Genomic DNA, 2,296 nt, shown 5'->3' with positions numbered 1-2,296 from the left:
CCAAATATTACAAACAGAAAAAGTTATGAAAATATCATCAACAGAACCATGATTTTTAATGGTCAGCAAGAATTCTTCTGACCCATTCCAACCACACATCAGAAGGTAAACTAAAGAAAATGAGCATTTGCGTTGGATGATCTGAAATTTTGTTCAATGCTCGATAACGCTCATCCACAGTTAAACCTTCTATTTCACATAAGGTTGGATATAAATTTATAGCTTTTTCTTGGATGATCTGGAATTTTTCTGACTTTTGTTAAACTACCACATCGGAGGCAATACTCCTACTGATTTGTTTGCCAATGGCCCACATGTTTTCCGCCAATAAAGTGGCAGCATCATGAAATGAAGAAGAAATATGATTACTTGCATCAAAATTCTTTTTTTTCTTCTTTGAAGATGTGGAACCCCCTTGGTTTCTATCTGGTTGCGGTTCCGTAGCAGAAACATCCATGTCATCCAAAGAGACATCAACTTCGCAGTCATAGAATTCGTTTATTTCTTCATTAATATCTGTAGTAGGTATATCCTGAACATTTATTTCTTCAATAACATCAGCGGCTATTTGAGTATCTTTTCCAGTCGCTCGATCTCTTGCGTAGATGGCAGTAAGTTGGTCGTAGTAAGGGAAACTACGATGTCTGAATTGACCGGCTTCTTTATGACTCTATAAAAATGAGGAAATCATATTAGTTATAAGCTTGGTAAAAATAAGATAATAAAGACTAGAAATAATTCTTACATTTAAATAAGAGTTCCAAACCGCATCTTCAGCAACAACGAGCTGCCTATGCTCATCCCAACCAAAACCGCTATAATTTTGGCCATTAAGCATGTCGTACACGATTGACCAATCCCTTTTTAGTAATCTAATCCTCGATTAAATATTAGGTCTAGCCTTCAACATTGCATTGGGTAAAGCCTTTTCTAACATTTTTTCCAACTCGTTTAAATAACCGGCTTTGAACCCTGTATCAGCATTAAAGGTTCCAACATTGTGCAAGTCCACCATACAGGAAACCAATGCTGCATCTTTTTCTGGAACCCATTTCCTTTTGGTTCATCGAGAAGCTTGGGAAGAAACATTTGATTCTGAAATACCTGACATAATTATCTTAAGAAAAAAACAAATTAAAATTAAGTTTAATATCATGAATCAAAAGGTGAACCCTTTATAAAATTAAAATTAAGTTCAATATCATGAATCAAAAGCTCAACACTTTATAAAATTATAACACATGATGAATGAAAAGAAATTAAATTATAATTCAACAAGTTTAGTACAATACAAAAAATAATTCAAACACCACTAAAGTTTCACAAACTAGATACATAAAATAACATAAACAAATTAACTCAAACTCATTTTGTCCCTAAACCTAACAAATTAACTCAAACTAATTTCTAGATGCTTGCCATTCATTGAACATTTGGTTGGCTAGTTCCATCCTCCAAGTAGCCCATGCATCCGATGGATGAATATTTACGATATTCGGTTCATCGTCATCTACCACATTACTAGGTAATCCTTCTCCCACCTCCGCATCAATAGGATCAATACTCATATAGGTTCGAATAAAATTATGGAGCAAACAACATGCAATAATGATTCTATTGTGCACCATTACAAGATAGAATGATGGACTCCTAAGTATTCCCCATCTAAGTTTTAATAACCCAAAGCATCTTTCAATAACATTACGTGCTGGTGCATGTTTCATATTAAAAAATTATTCTGGAGTACTTGGCTGATAACCCTAACGCCACTCATTCAAATGATATTGTTGTCCTCTAAAAGGTGCAAGAAATCCCTCACAAATTGTGTATCCAGCATCAACTAGATAATAACAACCTATAAATTTTTTTTTTTAAAATGATTAATTCCCCAAAAAAGTTTGATCCTAATGAATAATTCAAAGTCCTCTAACTTTCCACTTTACCATGAGGAACTTTTAGTCCATGTCTCCTATTAATGGCATCTGGAAGAACCCGTCCATCAGCAACGAAACCTTCCCAACTAGGAAGAACATAAACAAATTGCATATCAGGTGTACAAACACCTAGCATATTTGTTGCTATGTCACCTTTTCGCATTCGATATCTTGGTTTATCAACTGTTGGAACCCTAATCTTGATGTGGGTTCCATCAAGCGCACCTAAGCAATTCTATATCACATGTTATAAAACCTTGAGTTAGAATACTAAATTTAAATTTAAATCAACTAAATTATGTACAAGCTATATATAAAACTCAGTCCAATACCTTAAACCATTTCCACCTTGTGTCTGAAGA

The 2,296-nt window shown here is 34.1% G+C and overlaps 1 protein-coding gene across 1 annotated transcript; it reads right to left on the bottom strand.

Annotated features, from left to right (window-relative positions):
• On the bottom strand, positions 1-1,111 carry LOC105762585 (uncharacterized). Its single transcript, XM_012580350.2, has 2 exons — positions 746-1,111; positions 1-670 (listed from the first exon to the last, which is right to left on the bottom strand). The coding sequence occupies exons 1-2, from the start codon at positions 836-838 to the stop codon at positions 260-262; spliced, it is 504 nt and encodes a 167-aa protein (XP_012435804.2). The 5' UTR covers positions 839-1,111; the 3' UTR covers positions 1-259.
• Between the last annotated feature and the right edge of the window lie 1,185 nt (positions 1,112-2,296).

Source organism: Gossypium raimondii, chromosome 12, assembly GCF_025698545.1.
Source record: "Gossypium raimondii isolate GPD5lz chromosome 12, ASM2569854v1, whole genome shotgun sequence".
In the NCBI taxonomy this organism is placed as follows: Eukaryota; Viridiplantae; Streptophyta; class Magnoliopsida; order Malvales; family Malvaceae; genus Gossypium; species Gossypium raimondii.
Note: the sequence above shows the minus strand (reverse complement) of the source record. Positions and strands in the feature narration are given on the sequence as shown.

Coding starts and splice junctions, on each gene's coding strand:
- LOC105762585 (XM_012580350.2), bottom strand. CDS start 838: ATGCTTAATGGCCAAAATTATAGCGGTTTTGGTTGGGATGAGCATAGG. Junction 671..745: donor TTTGGAACTCTTATTTAAAT/GTAAGAATTATT, acceptor TCATTTTTATAG/AGTCATAAAGAAGCCGGTCA.